This window comes from Cynocephalus volans, chromosome 6 (genome assembly GCF_027409185.1).
Source record: "Cynocephalus volans isolate mCynVol1 chromosome 6, mCynVol1.pri, whole genome shotgun sequence".
Taxonomy (NCBI): Eukaryota; Metazoa; Chordata; class Mammalia; order Dermoptera; family Cynocephalidae; genus Cynocephalus; species Cynocephalus volans.
In genome coordinates this window covers 140,647,670-140,672,924 of record NC_084465.1, presented here as the reverse complement: position 1 = coordinate 140,672,924, position 25,255 = coordinate 140,647,670, and the positions used below count along the sequence as shown (strand labels likewise).

The window sequence follows — 25,255 nt, the reverse complement described above, 5'->3', positions numbered from 1 at the left end:
ATGCTACTGGGTTTAAATTGGCTGTGATTGCGCGAATGCCTAGGTGGGTTCCCGTTCCTGTGGAGGCCCCTAATGCTATGTCCTTATTCAGGCAAAAGAGGGATTTTGGTTTCACCGCAGCAATTGTTACCGCTGTCTCCTTGGCGGCAGCTGCAGCTACAGCTGCGGCTGTGTCTTTGGGCACCACGGTCCAGACTGCCTCCACATTGAATAATTTGTCTTCTTCTGTGGCCCAGGCCCTGAACACACAAACTGCAATAAATTCTCAGTTAAGGGGAGGATTGATGGTGGTCAATCAAAGGGTAGATTTAGTCCAAGAACAAATAGAGGTTCTATGGCAAATTGCACAACTGGGATGTCAATGGAAATATTCAGGATTATGTGTAACTAGCATCCAATATGAAAATTATACCAGGGCAGCAAACTTGTCTCATCGCTTGTCTGAGTATCTTTTAGGAAACTGGACAGGAGACTTTGACGGCCTGATGCGGGACCTGCGCTCTGCCATCGTGGCTGTGAATTCGACAAGAGTGGATGCCTCTTTTGCAGCTGGATTGTCCTCCTGGATCACAACTGCTATGTCACATTTCAAGGAATGGGTGGGGGTGGGATTGTTTGGGGCGGCCCTTTGCTGTGGACTAGTGTTCCTTCTTTGGCTGGTCTGTAGGCTGAAAGCCCAAACACAAAGAGACAAGGTGGTCGTTGCCCAAGCACTTGTGGCTCTGGAGCAAGGAGCCAATCCCGATATTTGGCTATCTATGCTCAAAGACTAGTCCCCCCTCTTTTCGGCTGGCCTCCCTGAAAAACTGATCAGTGGGGTTCGCCCTGGCTCGTGCTGGCCCACAATTCACAATTCAGAGTCCGCTCCAGTAGATCCAGAGACGGGCAACTTCCCCCCAGACGTGTGCCGACCTAAGACATGGTGCCTGGTGGCGATAGGGTTAACCTTTGACGGGTAAGGTCACGGCCTGAGGTGGGTCGACCTAAGACAGGACTACTGGCTAGACATGTTGTGGCCAATGAGCTTGCTCCAGCCTCTTAATGTAATAAGAAAGGGGGAGATGTGGGGAGCTGCCCACGTTACACCGTAATCGCCATTACAAGATGGCGCCGGCCGACACTGACAATCGGCAAAAACAAGTCTAGAGCGCATGTGCTGGGAAATTCCCCGACCTCCAGTCTCTGCCTCTCCCGTGGCGTCATCTGGGCTGATGCATGACCGCCAGTCAGAGAGGGACACGTCCTAGGCGAGGGACAGTTTTCTATAAAAGGGAACGGGTTTCTGTACTTGGGGTCTCCGCCCCGATAAGCTTGTGCTCTGCCTCTCAAGACGCATTAAAGCTTTACTGCAGAAGGATCCTGTGTGTGCCGCGTCGTTCTTGCTGGCGAGACGGTTGCGCGGGACACTTACTCATCAAGAAATATACAAATCCTAAATGAGTCGGCACCTAAAAAGAGGCCCTCAAAATAAATGAAGCAAAAACGAATTGGGAAGAAGGTGGGCAGTCAGAGGAAGGACATGTCCATACCCACTTCTCACAATAACTGAACAAACAGACAAAAATGAGTTAGGATATAGAAAACATAAACAACAGTATAAATCAACTTGACCTTATTGACATTTATATAGAAAAACTTCTTATGACCACAAATGAATACACATTCTTTTGAAAAGCACATAAAACATTTAACAAGATAATCCATGTTCTGTGTTATAAAACAAAAGTATCAATAAATTTAAAAAGAATAATGTAATACAAAGATATAGAACTACAAATCAATAACAAGACGACATGTGGAAATTCCCCAAATATTTCAAACCATATAACAACAGTTCTAAGTAAACCATGAGTCAAAGAAGAAATCAAAAGGAAAACCAGAGGTATTTTTTAAACTAAATAAAAATGAAAACGTAACATATCAAAGTTTGTAAAGCAGTACTTAGAAGGAAATTTGTACCACTAAATGACTATATTAGGACTTAGAAGCTTAGGATCTTAGAAGTCGTTGCTCTGTCCTAAAACAATTAAAAAGCTGAACAAACCAAAAAATCATCAACGCTACTTTTAGTTCTGTCAGAGAAATGAGGTCACAGGACAAACTGCTATGCCAAAAATTGGAGAGAGAAACAGGTGGATAGAGAGAATCACAATCACAACTTACCTGAGCAAAAAACCCACAAGCAGTACCAGTACCAAGGAAGTAAAACCTAAACTGTAAGTGAATTGCTGGAGGCTCAGTGTGGACAAGTCTGAGAGAGAATAACTCCAGTGAGACCCAGTTTTAGAGGGACCCTAACTTTTTGTGCTTTACCTCCAGAAGCTCTAAGTAGGTCCTCACAGTGACTATCAGAGAAAAATCCCCCAGTGCTTCCAACAGGAGGGAAAAAGGCACAATAGCCAGAGCCATTCTGTTCTCTACAAGCCCAGCCCTTAGGAGAAACTATTTAACCAGAGCCTAACCTTCTGGGGTTTTATCAGAGCTTAACTGACCTGGGGAAAGGGAAATATACAACTCTAGGCCTCTCAACCACCCTGTTCTACATAAGGTGGGTGGGGAGATGGGGGAAGCCTGAGAAGCACTTGTGAAGTTCACAGTCCAGATGCACAGGCTCACCTAAAGACTGAGACCTAATTATAGGAATACAGAATGCTCCTTTTCCCCTACACCTTACCCCTACATTATACCAAAGGCTGATTTACCCCAGTTTCTTTTACCAGGATATTATGTCCAACTTTCAACCAAAAATTAAAAGGCATACTGAAAGGCAAAAACTACAGTTTGAAGAAACTGAAAAAGCATCAGAACCAGAATCAGATATGGTAGGAATGTTGAAATGATCAGACAAAGAATTTTTAAAAACAATGATTAATACGATAAGGGCTTTAATAGAAAAAGCAGACAACATGCATGCAGGAACAGATGGATAACTGAAGCAAACTAAAAAGAAATGCTAGAGATCAAAAACACTGAAACAGAAACGAAAGTGACTTTGATGGAATCATTAGTAGACTGGCTGTGGCTAGAAAAAAAATCTCTGGGCTTGAGAATATAACAAGAGAAACTTCCAAAATTGAAAAGCAAAGGGAAAAATGAAAGAAAAGAAAAAGAAAAAAAGAACAGAATATTCGTGAACAACAGGACTACAAAAGATGTAACATGGTTGTAACAGGAATACCAGAAAAAGAAAGAAAGGAACAGAAGGAATATTTGAGGCACTAATGACTAAGAATTTTCCCCAAATTAATTATGGAAACCAAACCAGAGGATCAAGAAAGCTTAGAGGACATGAAGAAGGATAAATTATAATAATGATGATGATGATGGTGATGATGATGAAGAGGAGGAGGAAGAAAAAGAGGAGGAGGAGGAAGAAGAGGAGGAGGAGGAAGAAGAGGAGGAGGAGGAAGAGAAGAGGAGGAGGAGGAAGTAGAAGAGAAGAAGAAGAAGAAACAGAAAAAGAAAAAGAAAGAAAAAATTTAAAAAATGAACAACCTCCACCTCTACATGCAGGTATATCATATTCAAACTGAAGAAAATCAAAGATAAAGAAAAATCTTGTAAGGAGCCAGAGGAAGAAAATACCTACCTACAGAGGAGCAAAGATGAGAATTATATCTGACTTTTCCTCATAAAGCATTCCATTAGGAGAGTGGAATGAAATTTTTAAAGTGTGTTCAGAGAATATAAATACTAACCTAGAATTCTGTTTTTTTGTTTTGTTTTGTTTTGTTTTTTATGGCAGCTGGCCAGTAAGAGGATCCTTGACCTTGGTGTCTCTAACCAACTGAGCAAACTGGCCAGCCTAGAATTCGGCACCCTACTAAATTATCCTTCAAAAGTGAAGGAGAAATAAAGACTTTCTCAACAAACAAAAATTCAGGAAATTTGCTGATGGTAGACCTGCCTTGCAAAATATGTTAAAAGTAGTTCTTCAGAGAAAAGGAAAATTATATGTCAGAAACCTGGACCTACACAGAGAAAAAAAGAACATCAGAAAAATGAATGAGTGAAGGTAAAATAAAAACTTTTATGTTTCTTATTTTTAATTGATCTAACAGATAACAGTTTTATTCATAATAATAGCAACAATGGACATGATTAATTAAACACACAGACATATATGTTTATGTATGCATGAAAGGAATGACAGCAATGATACAAGGAACAGAAGGGAAGAATTGGGAACATTTGTTATTACAAAGTATTTGCACTACCTGTGAACTAAGTTAGTGTTATCTGAAAGTGGACCTGGATTAGTTGTAAATATATATTATGAACTCTAGGGCAACTACTAAAAAAAGTTTTTTTTTTTAAAAAAGGAGTACAATTGATATGCTAAGAAAGGACAGAATCACATAAAATGCTCAATTAAAAGAATAAAAGGCAGAAAAGGTGTGGATGACAAAAACAGGAATAAAACCAAGGGCAACAAATAAACAGTAACAAATATGGTATATATTAACCCAACTAGATCAATAATCACTTTAAACATCAATAGTCTAAACACACTAATTAAAAGACGAAGATTGTCAGAGTGGATCAAAAACCAACAAACTATGTGTAGTCTGTAAGAAACCTACCTTAAACATAAAGACATATATAGTTTAAAGGAAACGGATGTAGAAAGGTACACCATGCTAACATTGATCAAAAAAAGCAGGACTCATTACGTCAATTATGAACATATCAGACTTCAGAGCAAGGAAACATATCAAGGATAAAAAGAGGGGCATCAGATAATGATAAACAGTCAATACTTCAAAAAGACCTAACAATCAAAATACATAAGGCAAAAATGAGAGAACTGCAAGGACAAATAGATAAATCCACTACTGTAATTGAAAACTTTAATACCCCTCTATCAGAAATGGATAGATCCAGCAGGCAGAAAACCAGTTAAGAACATAGTTGAACTAAACAGCACCATTAATCAACTGGATATACTTGACATCTATAGACTATCCAACAGCAGATTACACATTCTTCTCAAGCTCACACAGAACATTCAATAAGATAGACCACATTCCGGGACATAAAACAAACCTTAACAAATTTAAAGAAACAGAAACCATACAATGTCTTGCTCTCAGACCGCAATGGAATTAAACTAGCAATCAATAACAGAAAGACAGCAGGAAAATCTCAAAATACATGGAGATTAAACAACACACTTCTAAATAACACAGCGTGAAAGAAGAAATTCCCAGAGACATTAAAATTTTAAACTAAATGAAAATAAAAACACAGCTTATAAAAATGTGTGAGATGCAAAGGAAACAGTGCTTACAGAGAAGTTTATAGCACTGAATGTGTGTATTAGAAAAGAAGATCAAAACTCAATAATTTGGGGGAAAGTAGAAAAAGAAGAGCCATGGGGGGGACAAAAATAAATAAATAAACAAACAAACAAACAAATAAATAAATAAAACAAAAAAGGAAAAAGAAAAAGAAGAGCCAGTTAAAACAAAAGTAGGCAGAACAAAATAAAAATAAAAATAAAAATTAGAGCAGCAATCAATGAAATAAAAAACAAGAAATCAAAAAAAAGTAACAAAATCAAAAGCTGGTTCTTTGAAAACATCAATAAAATTGATAAACCTATAGTAGGCTAACTAAGAAAAAAAAGAGAGAGGGAATAAATTATTAATGTCAAATGAAAGAGGGGCCCCATCACTACAGATGCCATATACATGAAAAGGATAATAAAGGAATACCATGAACAACACTATGCCTACAAATTTGATAACCTAGCTGAAATGAGCCAATTCCTTGAAAGATACATCTGCCAAAACTCAAAACAGGAAGAAACAGACAATCCAAATAGACCTACATTTATCAAAGAAATTGGACCAATCCTTAATAACTTGCTACAACAGAAAGCACCAGCCCCAAATGGGTTTGCTGGTGAATTCTACCAAACATTTCAGAAATTATACCAATTCTCTACCAGAAAGACAGAATTAGAAGAAATACAGTTAACCTTTTCCATTGTGTGGTTCCACTAATAAGCAGATTTTTTTTAATAAATACACATACAATACTGTAAATGTATTTTCTCTTCCTTATGATTTTCTTAAGAACATTTTCTTTTCTCTAGCTTACTTTATTGTAAGAATATAGTATAAAATACATATAACATATAAAATGTTTTAATTTGAGAAGACACAGATAACCTGATTAGCCCCGTATCTATTAAAGAAATGAATTCATACTTTAAAATCTTCCCAGAAAGAAAACTACAGGCCCAGATGGCTTTAGAAATGAATTCTACCAAACATTAAGAAATAATACCAAATCTGCACAAACTCTTCTAGAAAAGTGAATGCTTCTAACTCATTCTAGGAGGTCAGCATTACTTTGACACCAAAACCAGACAAAGACATTGTAAGAAACGAAAACTACAGGCCAATATCCCTCATGAACACAGATACAAAAGTTCCTTTAAAGTTTCTACAAATGGAATTCAACAATAAATAAAAATAATAACACATCAAGACCAAGTGAGATCTATCCCAGGAGTACAAGGTTGTTTTAACATTAGAAAATCAACTATTATAATGCATCATATTAATAGACTAAAAAAACAATAGAAAAAAATCTATATAATCATTTCAATAATACTTCTATTAATAACATATAGAAAAAGATTTGACAAAATCCAATATCCACGGCTGATAAAAACTTTCTGCAAAGTATGAATAGAAGGAAGCTTCCTCAATACCATATGTAATGGTGAAAGATTAAACACTTCCCCCTGAGGTAAAGAACAAAACAAAAATTTCCACTCTCACCAATTCTACTCAACATTGCACTGGGTGTTCCAGCCAGTATAAGAAAAGAAATAGGAAAGAAAAAGAAAAAGAAAACCCCAGCAGGCAGTGTCTCTGGCAGCACAAGAGACTTTACCTGTGCCAACTCAGCTGACAGTCAACAAACCTGTACTACAGGTGAGGGGAAGCTGCAAATAAAAAGAAAAGATCCCCGGCCAGTGTCGGGAGGGCAAGGAAGTACGGGCTGGGCCAACTGTCACTCCACCGCACCCTGGGCTCCAGCCCCCAGTAAACTTCCTGTTACCGGGAGGCAGATACCATCTCTGCAGCCACCAGTTCGGAAAAACGCCTAACCGATTTCTGGTTAGGATTAGTGTGGTGGGAGCGTCCCGAGTTCGCTTGAACCTACCGGAGAGCTGACTGCGGGCGGGCACTGGAGTCGATCCGCGCAGGGGGAATTCAAAGGAGAACCATGTGCTGCGGGCTCCTCCCCCGAGGAGCTCACGCTCTGGTGTGGGAGATAAGACAAGTACACAAATAACTGCGATACCAGGAGCAAGGTGATAAGTCCCAAGAAAGATCTACACAGTGCTACAAAGGCACCCAGAGCTACCGGTCGTCTGTGCCTAGCAGAAACCTGGTAGACTTCCTGGGCGAGGTGGTGTGAAGCAGGGTCTTGAAGGCCTGGCTGATAGACGAGGGTTGCAGAAGACACGTCCCAATCCAGCCCAGTGCGCACAGAGTGGGGAGACATCCAGCTAGGGAGGCAGAGACTCAGCAGAAAACACACACCCTGCGGGCCGCCACTGCGAGATCCAGCAGCCCAGCCTAGCGCGCACAGAGTGGGGAGACGTCCGGCTAGGGAGGGGGAGACATCCGGCTAGGGAGGCAGATACTCGACAGAAACCACACACCCTGTGGGGCCACCACTGCGTGATCCAGCAGCCCCGGCCAGAGCACACGGAACAGGGAGAAGTCCTGAACAGGAAGTGGAAGCTCAGCAGAGACCACATACCCTGCGGTACGCACCGTGATCCAGCAGCCCAGCAGAGTCCAAGCTGACCAGAGAGGTGGCTCCCCGAAGAGGACCAAGACCTGAGGCAACCACACACACAAGGCACTAGAGGCCAACTGAGCAGTCACGAAGGTAGCCATACCAAATTGGCAACCACAGCAACATCTTAGTTAGTCAATAGTCTCAAACCGGTGGACTGTGAAACCCCCTGCTACAATGAACAAACATAAAAAAAAAGATACCAGAAATACAAAAAATCAAGAAAGTACACCACCAAAAGTTAATAAATCTCAAACTCTAGATCCTATAGAACAAGAAGCCCTTGAAATGACTGACAAAGAATTTCGAGTGATAATTCTAAGGAAACTGAATGAGATACAAGAAAACTCAGCTAGACATCATGATGAAACGAGGAAAAGTATACAGGACCTGAAAGAGGAAATGTACAAGGAAATCAATTTCCTGAAAAAAAATGTAGCAGAACTTGCCGAACTAAAGAAGTTATTCAGCGAAATAAAAAACACAACAGAGAGTTTAACCAGCAGGCTTGTCGAAGTTGAAGAGAGAACCTCTGAACTTGAAGATGGGCTGTTTGAAATAACACAAGCAGACAAAAAAAAAAGGAAAAAAAATCAAAGACATTGAAGAAAATCTGAGAGAGATATCAGACAACCTTAAGTGCTCAAATATCCAAGTCATGGGTATTCCAGAAGGGGAGGAAAATGGAGATTGCATTGAAAACATATTCAACAAAATAGTGGCAGAAAACTTCCCAGGTATAGGAAAAATCACAGATCTTCAGATCCAGGAAGCTCAACGATCTCCAAACGTATTCAACCCAAAAAGGCCTTCTCCAAGACATGTCATAGTCAAATTGGCAAAACTCAGAGACAAAGACAGGATCTTAAAAGCTGCAAGAGAGAAGTATCAAATCACCTATAAGGGAGCCCCAATCAGGCTAACATCAGACTTTTCAGCACAAACCCTAAAAGCTAGAAAGGAATGGGATGATATACTCAAAATACTAAAAGACAAAGATTGCCAGCCAAGAATACTCGACCCTGCAAGGCTATCCTTCCGAAATGAAGGGCAAATAGTATATTTCTCAGACAAACAAAAACTGCGGGAGTTCACTACCACACGACCACCCTTATAAGAAATCCTCAAGGGAGTACTGGGTTTGGTTCCTGAAAAATAACTACCACTGCCATAAAAACAAAAGAAAAATCAAAACCCACTAGTATAATAAAAATGGCATTCAGGAAGAGAAAACAAACAAACAAAAACGCTATCTACAACCTAAGGAACCAACAAACACATAAACCAAACAGTAAATCACAAAGCAAGGAACAAAAGACACCTAAGACAACCAAACAACCAATAAAATGCTAGGAATAAATCAACACCTTTCAATAACAACTCTTAATGTAAAAGGCTTAAATTCCCCAATCAAAAGACACAGACTGGCAGACTGGATTAAAAAGGAGGACCCAACTATATGCTGCCTACAAGAAACCCACCTCACCCATAAAGATTCACATAGACTAAGAGTGAAAGGATGGAAAAAGATTTACCATGCAAACAGGAAAGAAAAATGAGCTGGAGTAGCTATTCTTAAATCTGACACACAAAAAAAGAAAAGAAATAAATGGCATCCAGATTGGAAAGAACAAAGTACAATTATCTTATTCATAGATGGCATAATCATCTATAAAGAAAATGCCATGGAATCAATAACCTCCTAGAACTAATATGAAAGTTTTGGCACGGTTGGAGGATATAAGATCAACATAGAAAAATCAGCTGTATTTCTATATACAAGCAAGGAACAATCAGAAATTGACATTTTGGAAAATACAACTGCATCAAATAACATTAAATATTTAGAGATAAAGCTGAGATAAGATATACAAGACCTATACATTCATTCCTGAAATAAATCAAAGATTTAAATAAATGGAGAAACATACTGTGTTCATGGATCATAAGACACTATATTAAGATATTAAATATACATCAAATGTTCTATAGAGTGAATGCAGTTCCAACCAAAATATTACCAGTCTTATTTCTACAGACTGGCAATCTTATTCTAAAATTCATATTAAAATGCAAAGAACAAGACAACTTAAAGAAAAGAAAAGAAAAAAAAAAAAAAAAAACAAAGTTGGAGGATGGACCCTACCTGACATAAAACTACATTAATCGAAACAGTATGATACTAATGTAAAGACAGACAAACAGATCAATGGAACAAAACAGAGTTCAGAAATAGACCCATAAATGTATGGTCAATTGATTTTCAACAAAGGAGTAAAGGCAAATCAGGAGAGAAACAATAGGTTGTTGGATAAATGGCTATGGAAAAAACTGGATATCTATATTCAAATACATGGACTTTTTTTTTTTTTTGGACCGGTAAGGGGATCGCAACCCTCGGCAGGTGTGGTCCGCACCACGTTCAGCCAGTGAGCGCACCGGCCATCCCTATATAGGATCAGAACCCGCGGCCTCGGCAGCTCCCAGTGTCGCACTCTCCCGAGTGAGCCACAGGGCAGGCCCAATACATGGACTTTGATCTGTAACTAACACCACATGCAAAAATTAATTTAAAATGGAGCACAGGCCTAAATAGACAATGTAAAACCTAAAAATATAAAACTTCTAGGGGAAAACACAAAAAAATTAATAAATTTCATAAAATTAACAATGTCCGCTCTTCAAAACACTAAAAGAATGAAAAGACAAGCCACAGAATAGGAGAAATACCTGCAAATAAAATATTTGATAAAGAATTTGCATCCAGAATATACAAAGTCTCACAAAACTCATTAACAAGAAAACAAGTCAATAAAAAAGGGCAGGTTGTGGGGAGATCTAAACAGACACATCACCAAAAATAAACAGCAAATATGTACATGGAAAGATATCTAACTTAATCAATCATTGAGGAAATGCAAATAAAAACCACAGTGAGATACCACTAAGCACCAACTAGAGGAGATAAAATTCAAAAGACTGACCACACCAAGTGTTGCAGAGAATGTAAAGGATCAGGAACTCTTAGGACACTGCTGGTGAAAAATGTTAAAATGATGCAACCACTCTGCAAAATAGTTTGACAGTGTCTTAAAAAATTAAGCATACACTTACCATGGTAAGTCACACCGACCATGTGACCCAGCCACATGGTATTTATGGTCCTTGTTATTTATGCAAGAGAAATGAAAGCATATATGTGTAAAAAAGACTTGTGCAATGCTCACAGCAACTTTATCTATAATAGCCCAAAACTTAAAACTACCTAAATGTCCATCAATTGGTGAATAGATCAACAAATTATGGTATATACATAGAAGAAAATGGTAGTCAGAAACAAAAATGAACTACTGAAACATATAACCCGGATGAATCTCAAAATAATTATGCTGAGTGAAAGCAAGACAAAAAAATGTGCAAACTACATGTTTCTATTTTTTAACATTCCAGAAAATTCAGACTAATTTAAAGTGAGAAAGCAGATCAGCAGTTGCCTGGGCAGAAGTGAGGGATGAAAAACAAAAGAGAAAGAGATTAAAAGGAGTCATAGGGAAACTTTTGCCTATGATTGTGGTAATAGTTTCACTAGTGTATGCATATGTCAGAATTTATCAAATTCTCTAATTTAAATATATATAATTTATTGTGTATCAATTATACCTCAATAAAGCCTAACAAAAGGTTCAATGTATTTCTTGATACATTAAATTTTTGAACACCTTTATTGTCATATGGTTATCATATGTGTGCATATATTTCCTTCAAAATTAAGTTTACTTTTTTAAAAAGGTTAGCTTTCAAAAACAATTGTGTTACTGAATAACACAGAGAAAGAACAAAGAGACAAAGTGATTTAGTAGAATCAGAGTAGATAAATCTACACTTGGATTTCATTATAACTTAAAAAGTATAAAGATTTCTTTAAGTTTTAAAGAAACACCAAAAATTCTTAAATTACACATTTAAAAAAGTTAACTTATTTTACAAAAAAAAAAAAATTTGTCCTACATTCACATAGTCTTTATTAAAAGCAGTGCAAAATTTAACAACTAATTTAAAAGATCTATCTAAAATTAGATCCTCCTTTATCCTCTCCTAAAAGTGTTACAAAGACAAAGAGAAAACCTGATCAAATATCTCTGGTGCACAGAAAATCTTTTGAAAAAGAAATACTGTACTTTAAAAGAAAAATCACTCCAAAATTAAAAAGACTAAAAGTAAGCTAAAAAGACTAAAACAACTAGTAAGTCTTCTAACAATGATGAAAAGTAATGATGTTAAATAAAGATTACTTTTAATAAGGTATTAGGTTCAATTTTGTCACAAATTTTAAAACAATACTTAAACCATGGCTTACAAGCATCTAAGAACTTTTTTCAGAAAAATAATATTGATACCAAACAAATCTCCATTAGTTCAAGAGTAAAAACTTTCTCCCTCATTTTTCCTTGGCAATATACTGTTTGTACTACAGAAAGAAAGAAACTGGTTCGAAATGCTCAGAAAGACTATAAATTAAGAAAATCAGGGGAAGCAAACAGTCCTAAAAACAAAGCAGTCTCTACTTGTTTTATCATATTAAAGGGCTCCCTACATCAAGTCCCTGCAGACAACAAATCCCATGTGTTCAGATTATCTAATCCTTTTTTACCGAAGAACCTGAACACTCAAAGATAGAAACAAAAAGCTATGTTTTCTGGACAAGATACTTACTTTTATGCTCCTTTTGATAACAACATTACTGATTAACATGAAATCCTACTTTGTTTCCAGCAACTTTTTTGTAAACTTGGCCCTCTATAACCATGGGTTCTACTTCCATGGGTTCAATCAACCACAGATAGAAAATATCTGGGGTAAAAAACCTTGTCTATACTGAACAAGTACAGAGCCTTTTTCCTTGCTATTATTCCCTAAACAGTATAACAACAATTTACATAGTATTTTCATTGTATTAGGTATTATAAGTAATCTAGCAGTGATTTAAAGTATATAGGAGGATGTGCACAGGTTATATGCAAATACTACACCATTTTATATAAGGGATTCATCCTTGGATGGTCGTCAAACCAATCCCCCATGGATACTGAGTGACAACTGTATTAATGTATCACCATGGTCTGCTACCATGGTTATCAAGGATTCATGTGAAAATATTATACTGGTAAATTGTAGTTGTAGTATTTAAAAGACTACAGCAACACCACATTAACGTGACATGATATTGAAGTATTTACTTGTTGCTAATTTCTAGTTTTTAAACGTTTAGAGTCCACATGGTTTAAGTTAAAGGTTAGTCATAGAGAGTGCAACTGAAAATTTAAGACCAGTAAACTTTAAATTAATACAGAAATAAAATGGAATTTTTGTTAAGGTATATGAGATGGTAAAGCAAGATTCAAAAATTTGCAACCAAAACTTGCCATGTAGTACAGGCATTTAAAAAATTACAGTAGTCAAAGTTCCCTGTGACTTTCAATTTAAATGTGCCCCACTAACATGAACCATGGAATCTAGAAGGAACCCTGAAGTGCTGAGCAAAACTTAGCCTTGCATTCCCTGACCTATCCCTACCTTTCCACCAACAGAAGATAAGAGAGTGGTGAACCAGCAGTAAAATGACACCCTGCCTTAAAGGAACCTATGACTTCTACCATCCAGCAGGGTCAAGAAGGAGCCTGTACTAGCACCTCACTCTTCCCCTTTTCAAACACTCAAGGCCTCTACATGATTCTTTCCCATTGTTAGAGTTAACTATTATATACCTCTTTTCCTTGCTCAAATTTCTAACACTCCTCTTTCATTCTCACAACTGATTAACACTGATTCTTACTTCACTGGAAAAATCTAAATTTATCAGAAAAGATTTTCGACAAAATTCCACCACCACACCTATCTATGCCCACTGTACACTCCCATATCTTTTTGCCTTCTCTCCTGTTTCCACAGCCATCTTTTCAGCTTGGCAGTAGATCCCATCCCTTCTCATATTCTTAAAGGATATCACTCCAGCAATTTGCCTCTGTCTTATCATTATTTTCCTCTATCTATTGGATGATTTCTACTATCACACTAATATGCAGTTATTTCTCTGATTTAAAAATACCCTTTATCATCTCCACTTCCCTGACCAATCAGTTATCATCTATTTCTCCACTCCTCTTTATATCAAAGCTCCTCAAAGCAATCACTTGTATTCACTGACTTTTCTCCTCCCATTCTCTCTTAAACCCACTCCTATCAGGCTTTTGCCTCAACCAGTACATTAAAACTGCTCAAAAAGGTCATTAATGATCTCTACATGATAAAATCCAATGGCTAGTGCTTATATTATATTACACAGATGACTTATTTCTCCTTTAACTTGATCAGCACACTGCATCCTCTTGGTTTTCTTCTAAATTCTGGCCTTTTCTCAGTCTCCTTTGCTGTTTGCACCTCTTGTCCAAGACTTTTCAACACAGGAGGCCCGTGGGCCTCCTGAGGCCTCTTCTCTTCTTTACCAGCAGTCACTCTTCCCCTGTTGATTTCATCCAGTCTCATGGCTTTAAATCACTCCATATGAATGTAACTCTCAAATTTATATCCTAAGCCTAAACCTCTTTGCTGAATGTCAAACTATGTATCCAACTGGCTAATCAACATCTCTACTTGTATGACTAACTGATACCTCAACTCTAACATATCTGTGGTAGGCAGAACAGCCCCCACAAGATGTCCACTCCTAATCCCTTAAATCTATGAATATGTTATGTTACATGGCAAAAGGTACTTGGAAGATTTAATTAGAGCTTATGGATTGTAAAATAGGGAAATTATCCCGGATTTTTCAAGTAGGCCCAATCTAATCATATGAGCCCTTATATGAAAAGAACTTTCTCTGACTAAATGCAAGAGATGCAGCCAAGAGGAAGTCAGAGAGATTTCAAGTGCAAGGGGGACTCAACATGCTATTGTTGGCTCTGAGATGGAGAGGATCACGTGACAGAGGGCACAAGGACCTGAGAGAGGGTGTAGGAGCTAAGGGTAGCCCCTTGCTGATAGCCAGCAAGGAAATGGGCACCTCAGTCCTACAACCATAAGGAACTGAATTTTGCCAATAACCTGAATGAGCTTAGAAGCAGATTTTTTCAGATAAGAACCCAGGTCATCCAACATCTTGACTTTGGACTTGAGAGACCCAGAGTAAGAGAAACCACCCAACTATACCCAGACTTTTGGCTTACAGAACAGTGACATAACAAGTTTATGTTGTTTTAAATTGCCAAATTTGTGGTAATTTGGCTCAGTTCAGAGTCTTCCAATAGCTCACTTTTCAAACTAACAGACAAAGCCTTTACTGTGGCTTATATGACCCTGTGTCACTGGCCCCTCACCCTGGCCTCATCTCCTATTGCACTCTCCACTTGCTTACTTTATCCCAGCCACCTACCCTTGCTTCCATTTTCATATTTACCACATGATAATAATCCTAATAATATTTAACATTTACTAAGTAATACTTACTATGAACCAGATACCGTTCTAATTGCTATACATGTATTATGTCATTAATTTCACTAATTATTTCCCCCACTTTACAGATGATGAAACTGAGTTACAGAGAAGTTAATTAACCTAAGTGCTCAATCAGTAAGTGGTAAAGCCAGAACTGAAAATCACAGGTGGATGAAGTCCAAAGCTGAAATTCTTAATCTCAATGATGCCTCCCACTTATCAGCCTAATTCAAGTCTTCGGAGACAAGTATAGAATAAACAGAAGATGGGGAAAAAAACTAAAAAGTAGGAACCCTAATTGCTTGATGAATATTTGGAGAGATGGGAAATGTAAGAGAATCACAGTGCTGGGAATGAAAATACAAGGATACTTTTTAAAGTTCATGAAAAGATTTGTATAATCTTTTAATTCTATTTGTCCACAATCGTACTTCATAGGGGTAAAAATCAGTACATTACTAGCTATTACATAATACTTAAAACTTACTTTTTCTGTCGTAACAGTCAAAGATGGAACCAATGCAGGTGATGGTTCTGGTTGCTTCTTGTGTTTTTGTTTGTGTTTGTCCTTTTCCTTATATTTCTAAAAATGAATAAAGTAAAACCAAATTTAAATTTATAATCCACATATATAATACACATAATCCGCATATATACATTAAGGAGATTCTTTTTATAAGTTTAGTAATTTAAAATGTAAGCAATACTTCTGTCAAAAAATAACTTAAAAAATCACTTCCTCTGATCATGTTATTTTATATATAAACAATACTAGTGTAAGTTATTCTACAATGACTTCAGCTCCCTTATCCTTGATCAACCAAAAGTAGTACCAATAAACAACTGAAGTTTATAATTATTTGCTACATTTATATTCAATAAAATATACACCTTTTCTTGTTAAAAACACCAAATACTTTTGTGGACATTTTATAAATTGCACTTTAAACTTTACACAGCACTTCACATGCCTTATCACATCTGTATACTGTCAAATTCTCCTCCACCATGCATTGAATTCTATGGCCCAGAAACTAGAAATCAGGGCAAGAAATTCTTCCCTAGATTTATTTGAAAAATGGATAAATTAGTTATCTCTAAGGAAAAAAATAGATAAAATTAGGGTTTATTGCTATGAAGTGCTAAAACTGAAAAACTGAAAATAAAAATGAATTCGCTTAAATAACAAATTATTTACATACTGGGAACCCAAATTTATTCAATGTCAAGAACATTTAACCAAAATGTTCTCAATTGTTTGAATCTGTAGGATAAGATAACAGTATTGGGTATGAAACTTACTATTTAAAGCATTAGTTGTTTATATTTATTTCTCATGGTGTTTAAATTTAACCATTCAGAACACTTAATCTGTTCAAGGCATGGAAGATTAAAATCACATCCCTGACCTAAGAGAGATTACAAACCAGCAGAACAAAACACATAAAAATTAAAGATACATGTTTTATTGTTAATACCCTACATACTGCCACTTTTTGCTTTTAATTACTGATCTAAGTACATCAGACATTTTCTGACTGTAATTTTAATTCTTTAGCAACATAAAACATAAATGAACAAAACAATGCTTTTTATTTAGGCTTTTTAGAAATTTTAATATCCTAAAGTTACTTTCATGGTGGCAGATAATAATGACTCCCAAGGAATCATGCTTCCATTTTTTGCAATGGAATATCACTGCTCCTCTCATCATAAGATGGCTTCTTCTGCACTCCCTTGAACCTGGGTTAGCCTGTGACTTGCTTTGATCAACACGATGTGGTAGATAATAAAGGAGTCTTTCTATCCTTCTTTACTATATATGTTCTACTTCCCATTTGGGGCTTTATTCTTCAAGGTTACAAGAGCTGGGATAATTTAAGAGTGAATAATCCTGAATAACAATAAGCTAAACAGATCCTAATAAGTTGGAAAGAACATTGAGAGTAAAAGGCAAAGTATGCACATGTACATGTGTGAAAATGTTGTGTGTAAGAGGGGACTTCAAAAAGTTCAAGGAAAAATGAAAATAAAAGACAAAAATAAAAAAATATAAACTCTGTTTCTCAACATAAGCTCCATCAAGGTCAAAACACTTTTGTAAGCAATGATACCAGCTATTTAGTCCATCTCTAAGGAAGTGAGGATCCTGGGAATTTAACCATGTCAATGCAGTCTTTTTCATATTATTAACTTAAGAATAATGGGTGCCCCTTAAATTTTTTTTTTAAGATTAAGAAACAAAAAGGTCAGAAAGAGCCAAATCAGGACTGTAAGGTGGATGCCTAATGATTTCCCATTGAAACTCTTGCAAAACTGCCTGTTTGATGAGAGGAATAAACAAAATTCCTTGTTGTAGTGGAGAAGAACTCTCTGGTGAAAGTATCCTGGGTGTTTTTCTGCTCAAGTTTGGCTAACTTTTCTAAAAGTTTTTTCTAATAGGCAGATGTTATTGTTTTTTGGTCCCCCAAAAAGTCAACAAGCAAAATGCATTCAGTGTCCTAAAAAACTGTTGCCATGACCTTTGCTCTTGACCATGAATACTTTTGCTTTGATTAGACCACTTCCACCTCTTGGTAGCCATGGCTTTGATTGTGCTTTGTCTTCAGGATGGTACTGTAAAGACACATGTCATCCGTTACAAATCTTTGAAGAAATGCTTTCAGAATCTTGATCACACTTGTTGAACATTTCCATTGAAAGTTCTGCTCTTGTCTGCAGCTGATCTGGGTACAACAGTTTGGGTACCCATTGAGTGGAAAATTTGCTCAACTATAATTTTTCAGTCAGAATTGTGAAGCTGCTCTCTAGCTTCCTCTCACCATGTGATCTGCTTGTACCTGCCAGCTGCCTGCCACTTTCCACCATGAGGAGAAGCAGCCTGAGGCTCATGCCAGATGCACCTGTCCCAGAATTCCAGCTATCTCCTGCACTAAGTGTCCACTGGGAAAAGAACAAGCATCAGAGAGCACTGGAGGGGGAGCCAGGAGACCTAATTTCTGTTCTCAGCTCTGTCACTATAAAACCTCAGAATTAAAATCTTAGCTTCGTGGGGATTCCAGCCAAGATGGCAGAATAGATGGTCCCTAGCATCACTCTGTCCCACAAATCAACCAATTTACAACTATAAAAAAGCAACAACAGCCAAGCTGGGGCCGCTAGAGCTAAGGGAGGAGGAAGAGAGACCTACGGAGTGCATGAAGATGGGAGAAGCCATGATGAGAGAAAGAAAAAACTGCTCCTACTCTTTTGAGCCCTGGCCACTTTCAGGCTGGAGTTGCTGAGCACATGGAGGAGCTGGCAAAAGCTGCAGCTGTGCCTTTGGATAAAGTTGCTTGGAGGCGGCAGGGAAGAAGAGGGCCTTGGTGGCTCCTAGGCCAGCAAGACCACTAATAGTGTTCCTATGGACCCACACAGGACTGAGGAGCAACAACACTGAAAAAAAGGAGCCATTCAGAGGCCAGTGAGTCATCACAAGGGACCAGCACATGGCCCGTCCCATGGAAAGTGTTTGCAGCATGGGCAGTGGGGGAGACGGGCCCACCGAGAGAAAACTGGGGCACAGCAAGGACAGCTGATTTGCCCCCCCGATCAGCATAGGGCCATTCAGAGGAGACTGGTCAGGAATATAGAATTGCATGGGATGCAGTCTGATGAAAAAAGACTCAGGCCCAGACCAGAGTTTCTAAATCAGGTGCACTGGGTTTCACTAGACCCACAAATACCTACAAAGTCAACCGTTAAAACCTGAGCTGCACAAAAAGCTTTCCCCAGGGAATCAGCAGCAAAGCAGCAATTTCGCTAAACCACACAGCTCAAGTACTGGTCCGCACAGAAGTTCCCCCATTTTAGAAGTAAGCAAAGGACAACAAATTAGTTCCAGTGCAGAGTTTAAGTGGTGGGAACAGCAAATGATCCAATACAGAACTAAAAGAAAAAACAAAACAAAATACCAGCAACCAGGGACAAAGTTTGATATTAACTAGTAAAGGTCTTACTGCACCAAAGAACACCTATAACACCTAGGAGGACTGGAAGTCCACTGGGCTACCAAGCCAGAAAGGGGGGAGGGCCAGGGGCCTCAGCAATGCCCCCTGACACCTGCAACAAGTCCCAAGGGCGGGGGTCAAGGGCCTCAGCCACACACCCCCAACATGCACAACCACCCCAGCAACAACCACCGAGCCACCGCAGCAAGCCCCCTGGGCTCTCCTGAGCTGTAGTGGTGGGGGACCTCGGGCCTCAGTCACACCCCCCCCAACATCCGCCACCAGCCCAGTGGCAACCACCAAGCTACTACAGGAACTGCCCCAGACCAAGGCAGTGGGGGCACAAGGGCCTCAGCCATGCCCCCCCAACACGTGCAACCAGCCCAATGATGACCACCAAACCACAGCAAGAAGGGCCCGAGGTTCCCAAGCTAGCGTTGTGGAGGGCGAGGGCTTTTGCCACAGACCCTGACATCTGTACCCAGTCTGGCAATGACCAAGCCACCACTGGAAGCCCTCCAGTCTCCCCTGTGGGAATGAAGGGGGTGCCACAGACCTCAATCTGCCCCTCCTCCTTACTCTTCCTTCCATCACATTTTCTTCCCCTTTCCCCTCTCCCCGTCCCTCCCAACTGCTCCACAACAACATCCTAGAATCTAAAAAAATAAAATTACATTTTCTTAAAAAAAAAAAAAAAAAAAAAAAAAAGAATTGTGAAGCTGAACCAATTGAGATGTCTAAGGTGTTGGCTAATGTTTCTGCTGCTGTTAATCATTGCTCTTCTTCAATTAGGGCATGAATAAGATCAATTATTTCCTTGCAAACTGAGTGGGCAATCTGCCGCTGACGTCTTCATCTTCAACATCACCTCCTCCCTTCTTAAAATGAGTTATCCATTTCTAAACTGCTCATTTTGGGGGGGCATTGTCCCCATAAACTTTTAGTAAAGCATCAATGATTTCACCATACTTCCACCCAAGTTTCCCCTTAAACGTGATGTGATGTCTATTCTTGCTTCAATTTTAGCAGAATTCATGTTGCTCTAATAGAGGATGTTTTCAAACTGATGTCTTATCCTTCTTAGTGCCTTAGACTAGATCCTGTTCAGACATGTTGTAACAAGTTAGTACAAGTTTATTCTGATGCAAAAAATTTTTGCAATCCATGCAGTTTTTTGTTTGTTTGTTTGTTTGTTTTTTTGTGACTGGCCAGTACAGGGATCTGAACCTGTGAATTTGGTGTTACCAGCACCACACTCTCTCAAGTGAGCTAACCAACCAGCCCCATAGTTTTTTCATAATACATATTTTCCATGAACTTTTTGAAGACCCATTGTAGAAATATATAATAGTCATACAAAGCAAATCATGGAATAACAGAAAACTCTGGTCCCATGTGATACATGAAGGTATGTATCCTGAAATGAGGGTTGCGAATGTTCAGTGGAACACACTGTTCATATATTATATTCATATTAACAACCTGTAAAATGTGAATCATAACAGTCTAATGACTTTCACTAAAAAAGATAGGCTGATTTAAATAGATTAATAAAACAAACAGGAAATCTAGGAAAAGACTCAATTATACATGAATATTTAGTATGTGAAAAAAAGGGATTCCAAATCAGCAAAGACTAAAATTACTTAATAATGGTAGCAGAACAACTGGTTAATAATTTAGGGAGAAGAATCTCAGAAAAAATAAAACAAAATTCAGATGGGTTATTTTAAAGAGTTATACGTAAGTCTTCAAGAAAGTATTTTTTAAAATCTTTATCTGACTTTAAGGAAGGAAAGACTTTTCTAACCAAAAATACAAAGTAAAATATCAGAAAGGGAAAAGGCAGATATAACTATACAAATTTAAAAGTTTTCTACATCAATTTAAAAGCAAATCATTAAAAAGCAAATAACAAACTGAGAATTCAGTAAAATTAACATATTCTGTATTGTAACACTGATTTAATATAAATCAATAAGAAAATATATGTGCCAGAGAACAATGAACAATGCACAAAGGGCATGACTGAACAATTCACAAAAGAAACAAAGAGCCACTAAACACAAATAATTAAAATGTGTAACCCAACTATCAAAGAACCAAAAGTAGTATTTTTCTCCTACCTAGAAATCAAAGTTGTTGGGTTTTGTTTTTAATGATAAGACACAATGTTGCCTAGGTTATAGGTAAACGAGAACTTGTATACATTACTAAAGAAATGCAAACAATTTTAAAAACAAGAATTAGAAATCATAAAATTATCCATACCCTCTGACCTTGTAATTTCACCGCTAGGAGATGAACAAAGGTTTAAATACAATTTATCACACTTCTTTTTGCAATGGGAAAAAAATGAAAACCTGAATGTCCAAAAATAGAGGTGTGCTTGAAAAAACTGTTATACAACCATATAATGGCTATTAAAAATAAGCATATTCTTAAAGACTATTTAGAGATTTAGAAAAACGGCTAATATGACAAGTTTTGTTTAAAAGATTTACGCGAGGGGAGAAAACAACCAGAAGGAAAAGGAAATAAACCAACACAAAATATTTTTATGTAAAGACATAGGTCATGATAACCAACATTACTCCCAAATGAGTGAGTATGCATAATTAACAACTAAAAATCGTAACTGTAGAAGTTTATAAGTTACAAATACATATGTTACCTCAATCTTTAAACCAGCCCCGTGAAGACAGTTTTATTTACATTTTTACTGATCAGAAAGATATAGCTTAAGCAAGCACAAGGTGGACTCTGTTTCCTACAACCCCCAAGAGACTTCACTAAAACTCTTTACAGATACAATGGGAGAAGGCAGAAAGAGATGGAAAGAGGGAAAGGAGAGAAAAGTTTAAGATAATAAGAATACCAAATAGTTTCAATAAGGAAATTAATGCAGCAGGATTTGCATCTCTGTAAGGAACCTAATTTTAAAGTAGGTTTAGCTCCAGAATGAACTGTTTTCTGTGTAAAGAACTTAAGGACTGTCATACAGAAGTTTTTAACTTAAGTTTAGAGCAAGAAAAACAACCAAGTGACAGGTCCAATGTTTCCAGTGTTCAAACTAAAATGGGTAAAAAATGGTTAGAGAAGCAGTTAAGAGAATATTTGTAAATCCATATTTTCAGGACCAGAGGAATTAAATATCTTAGAGTTTTGAACAGCGAACATATAATTAGGAAACACTGACAGAAATGTTTGGCGCAACTTAGGAAGTGAATTGTGGGAAGAATGTAATATTGAGCTTGATGCTACCTCTCAGAAAAACCTGACTAAATTATTAATAAAGGTTTGTTAACATACAGGAAAGAATTTCATTATCACTAATTGTCAAGAAGAGTTCATCAGGAAGCCCAATAATAGAAATTAATACTTAGCCATAACATAAGAAAGAAAAACATATATGTGAGTTATTTTAAAATACCTCCATTCTTTATGTTGGAATTGAGCGAATTTCTAGTAAGGAAAGAATCCCTATATTCAAATAACATAAAATATCGTTATAAACCAATTTCAAGTAAAAATTTGAAATCACAGCACAAATTTTCCAAATGTAAACAACAAATGAACAAAAACCAGTAAAAAATAACCAACCAACTAAACCCAACAGCAACCAAAATAGGGGGTGGGGGCAGATAATAATGCACTAAACAAAAACTGGCAAGAAAGGAGTAATTTTAGAAAAGAGTAGAAATTGCCCTAGGCTGAGCTATAGGATTCAGTTCTTAATCCTGTCTCTAATTCTCTAAACTTCTGTGAATATAAGCAAAACTCCCAAATCTGGAGAGAAGCAATCTTATCCTTTTGTTTTTCCACCTGTTTACCTTTTTATCTTTCTGCCTAAAGAGTAGTACTGGCTTCAGGGCAGAACAGGAAAAATTGGGGCGGGGGGGTGGGGGGGGTGGGGGGGGAGTGAAGTGCTGACTCTTTGGAAGTAAAGGATCAAGGCTAAGAATGAATTAGGTAAAATCCCACATATTCCTCCAAAGGAGTAAGATACACCCACATTTGAGATTTAGAACATGGTAAAAGACATTTAATCAAATACTAGAAAAAGAAAACCCAGCCTGGAGTTCTACCAAAAACTGCACACTGCCCTAAGCTGAGCTTTTATATTGCAGACCTTCCATTTCCTATGGCTCCACAAAAATGCAAAATACTTACTTAGCCCTCAAACCATGGTCTCAAAAGTGGTGAGAAAATTTTCAAGAAATTACCTAAATCACACTAGATCAAATGTTTAAAAACAGCCTCCCAAGCATGAGCAAGATAAAAAAAAAAAGTTGCATGGCAAAAAGATTATAGCCAAAAAATCATATAAAGAGCATAAAAAATTACAATCTAGGAGTAAATATAATTCAGCATAAAGATACTTCTCAAACTGTTCCATGCTAAATAAAACAATTAGAACATGAGATCAAAGTTCGTGAACAATAAAACAGGAAAAGATTAAAAAGGGAGATTGCAGAACCAAAGTAATAAATTGAAGACTAAAACAGTATCATTACAGAATTATTATAAACAGCAAAGAAAAGATATTGTTGAAAATAAAAATACTGCTAAAAGAAATAATCACTGCAATGCAAGTGAACAAAACAGATGTTAAAGCAGTTAGAGAAGGACAGCTATAGAAACATAAGGACAACTTTATATTCTTGAAGTACAGAATCCAATGAATGGGGAGCAGAAAGTATATTCAAACTTAAAAGTCCACAAAATGAAAATGGAAAAAATACATTCTGAAAATGTTGAATGTGCAACACCAAGACATATTGTAGTTAAACTTAGAATGCAAGGAGGGAAAAAAGGGCAGGTGAGGGTGGCACATGTAGTCATCTCAACAGCAACATTCCAGGCCTGTTGTTTAAGATGGTAGGGTAAAGAAATTGTAACCCAATGATATTACATACACCCAAGATATAGTTCAAAAAATTAAAGCAAGAAGGAAGCACCTCCATTATGAAAGAAATCAGAGAATACAGATCATAAAAACTTATTCTTGATAAATTTACTTAATAAAATTCAACCAATTTAAGAGATGATATAAAGAATTTACTAGAGATGCTATGGTAAAAGGACTGGTAGTGAGCATCTAACAAATTTATATACAGAATGCCTACAAAACTCTAAGGATTATATTTACAGGTCACGAACCTGAAAAATGTAACATAAATATCTTTAAGGACAAACAAACTGGATAGGAGAAAAAGAGAGATGGGCATGGGGATACTGTTGGCCTTTCATAGCAGGAGCTTGATATAGAATTTGCAGCATGTAATTAAAACTAAACGTAATAGTTTGTCACCAAACTATAACTACACATAAATTCTTTACTTGTTAACAAAGTCTCTGATTTTCCTGAGAAAATCAAGATCACCCTCCCACGTTCTCATAAAAGGGCCCAATTCCCCTCTCCAGAGGTAAACATGGACAGAGTCTAGGCAATTAAGATGAATCTACGCTCTTTAGCCACTGAATGCTTTAGGGCTGGCACAGGTTTAGGTCAGGATAATAAAATAGAAGGGGAAATTTCCAGGATACTGCTGAGAATGTTCTCCTCACTCTTAGAAGGGTACCCCCTTTCTGCCTTTAGATGCTCAAGTGTTAGGCCATGACCCTTGGAACAACAGCAGTGACTGAAAAAGCCAAGAGAATCATCGAAAAAAAAAGTCAACAATGCCCTGCCACTGTTGCATTGACTATTGTTAGATTAACCAATCTTAGAAAAGTCTAACCCCTAATCTTACACAAAATAGTAAATTTCCAGTTGCTTTAACCATTCTGAGTATTCTATTAACTTACAGTTAAGAGGATCCAAACTAGAAACACTGTCTTAATTCTTTAACGTCTTTCCTTGTTTTTATAATTTCTATTATTAAAATTTAAAAGTCCCTAGTGCTCGCTTCGGCAGCACATATACTAAAAGTCCCTGT

At 37.3% G+C, this 25,255-nt stretch overlaps 1 protein-coding gene across 12 annotated transcripts in view; it reads right to left on the bottom strand.

Annotated features, from left to right (window-relative positions):
* MLLT10 (MLLT10 histone lysine methyltransferase DOT1L cofactor) overlaps positions 1-25,255 on the bottom strand; it is a 223,698-nt gene that overhangs the window by 85,170 nt on the left and 113,273 nt on the right. For all 12 annotated transcript variants that reach the window (XR_010023857.1, XR_010023858.1, XR_010023859.1 and 9 more), the window contains one exon: positions 15,812-15,907. Coding sequence is in view for 9 of the 12 variants with exons in the window: in XM_063099795.1 (XP_062955865.1) it covers positions 15,812-15,907 (96 nt within the window). In the remaining 3 variants the exon portion in view is untranslated. The remainder of the gene's footprint in view (positions 1-15,811; positions 15,908-25,255) is intronic.